This window comes from Papilio polytes, unplaced genomic scaffold (assembly GCF_000836215.1).
Source record: "Papilio polytes unplaced genomic scaffold, Ppol_1.0 DF823510.1, whole genome shotgun sequence".
NCBI lineage: Eukaryota > Metazoa > Arthropoda > Insecta > Lepidoptera > Papilionidae > Papilio > Papilio polytes.
Window position 1 is genome coordinate 666,646 of NW_013525694.1, and position 2,319 is coordinate 668,964.

Here is a 2,319-nt window from a genome sequence, read left to right on the forward strand (position 1 = left end):
CATGAAAATGATCGCAATTTTATTTATTTTTTATTAGCTCAATTGTTGATTTTTTTCCAGTCAATATTTTTTTCTGGCTACCTCATAACAAGTAGAAACATATAGAAGAAATATTCCCTATTGACCGACCGACCTCACCCGAATAACGCATTTACAAAAATCACGACTTCGGACTCGAACACGCCTGAGTATTACATTTACAAAAATCACTAATTCGACACCGAGCTCTCTCGAGCAACACATTATATAAATCTCGTCACGACTTCAAAACGGAACACGCCCGAGTAACGCATTTACAAAAATCACGACTTCGGAGCCGAACACGCCCGAGTAACGCATTTACAAAAATCACTACTTTTAATTTGACTCGAAGCTAGTGACGCCGTTACATATCTCGTCACAGGTGATTGTAACTAGTGACGTGAAATAACGCTCACGTCTACCGCCTCGCATGCGGCGTAAAAACAACGCAAGTTCCGTGTTATGGTCCTATACACAATGTCAGCCGAAATTGCTCTAGTCCAGGAAATAGAGAAACATCCGTGTCTCTACAATAGTTATTTGCCAGAATACAACCGCAAAGATCTCACTGAAGACGCATGGGGGCAAGTTGCACACAATAACAACTTGACAAGTACGTATTTAACGCATAACTGTCTCTATCGTGTTACTGATAAAGCTTATAACACATTTTTAGAGTAGAATTAATTCTGTTAAATATTTTGTAGTTATTATCTGCCTAAAGTGTAACGTGCTATAGCGAAAAATAAATTTATTTTTTAATTACTGATTAGAATGATGTGTTGATAATAATAGCGTGATATATTAAATCAAAATATTGTTTATCTCAACATGAGATTGCATTTTCTTAACGGTAGCAAAATGTTTTACATTATGACGGTTTTTTTTTTCAGTAAGTGACTGCAAAGAAAAATGGCGGAATATCCGTTGTTCGTTTCTAAGAAGTTTGAAACCAACCACGAGATATAAAAAACCTTATTATTTAACCAGTTACCTACAATTCATATTACCATTTATGAAATCGATTAATAATTTAGAATATATAGATGAATTAAATGAATTTAAGAATAATAACACGAGTGACGTAATAATTAAATTGGAACCAGAGGAAATACTTGAAACACAATCGGAAGATGAGAATGTTACTAAAGAAATACCAATCATTGTCGACGAATCTGTGATCCCTGAATGTATTATCCCGCGAGAAAAGCCTCCAGCCTCTAGACGACGTAGACACTTCACTCCAATTCTAAACAAAACAGAAAAGAAAAATAAAAAATCACAAATAATCACAACAAATTCAAACAAGATGAAAGGAAGTGCTTTACGCTTCTTCTTGCTAAGTTTACTACCAGAATTAGAAACTATGACAGATGAACAAGTAAGATTGTTTAAAATTAAAGCCATGTTGCTGATTGATGAAATAAAAACAAATGATTCAGAAATAAGGCGAAGTATAAACAATATAAATGATTCGAGACGCATACAAAAACGATTAATTAATTTATTATTAAAAAACCTGAAGAAAGAGTCAGATTAAAAGATTATTTTAAAAAAATATTGTTATTTTAAGGATTGTACATTACATAATATTTGGCATAATTAAAAATGTAAATATGTATATGCGATTAAAGGTTTTTTCCGTTTTTTACTGCACCTAGTATCATTCTAATAAAAGAACTATGGTGAGTTAAAGCGAAAGACTGTACCTCAGGTAACACGTTTTAGGCAAAATTCGGATAAATAAGAAAAAACGGATTAAAACTGCCTTTATGCGATTATTAGTTGCAGCTGTTTCTGAAGTATCTACTGAAAATATGAATTAAAACGCAATTTGCAACGTAATTATTTATTTGAAGAAATAGTAAAGAGTTAATTTATTTATGTTTTACACCTTATGTAAAGAATAGTATATAAAATGTTGACATATTTTGATGAAGATTGCTACATAAACGATACAGAGATATATAAAAGCATTATGGCACATAATAAGTCATTTTCGATTAAATATATTGAAGTAAAACAGCAGCTTAGTATTTTTTAATCATAACTTACTTTTAAATACTTCAAAGTTTTTGTTTATTTTTGACCTATGAAAAAGGAATTTTGATATTATACTTGGTCCCATCAAATCTGAAATTTATTTTTATTATAAAATAAAAGATTAACAAATTTATTAGGAGGTGACTTCTAAGATATGTGGGCGTCGCAATGCAGGGGCATCGAAACAATTTTATCTCCAAGTTTAGTTTCACGAGAGTAAAATAATAAGTAATTTACAGTTTCCAAGCTTTATAC

At 31.3% G+C, this 2,319-nt stretch overlaps 1 protein-coding gene across 1 annotated transcript; it reads left to right on the forward strand.

Moving 5' to 3' along the window:
* The first annotated feature begins 447 nt into the window (after window positions 1-447).
* LOC106104559 lies at window positions 448-1,574 on the forward strand. The gene is made up of 2 exons (XM_013284637.1): window positions 448-634; window positions 915-1,574. The coding sequence occupies exons 1-2, from the start codon at window positions 484-486 to the stop codon at window positions 1,559-1,561; spliced, it is 798 nt and encodes a 265-aa protein (XP_013140091.1). The 5' UTR covers window positions 448-483; the 3' UTR covers window positions 1,562-1,574.
* The last annotated feature ends 745 nt before the right edge of the window (window positions 1,575-2,319 follow it).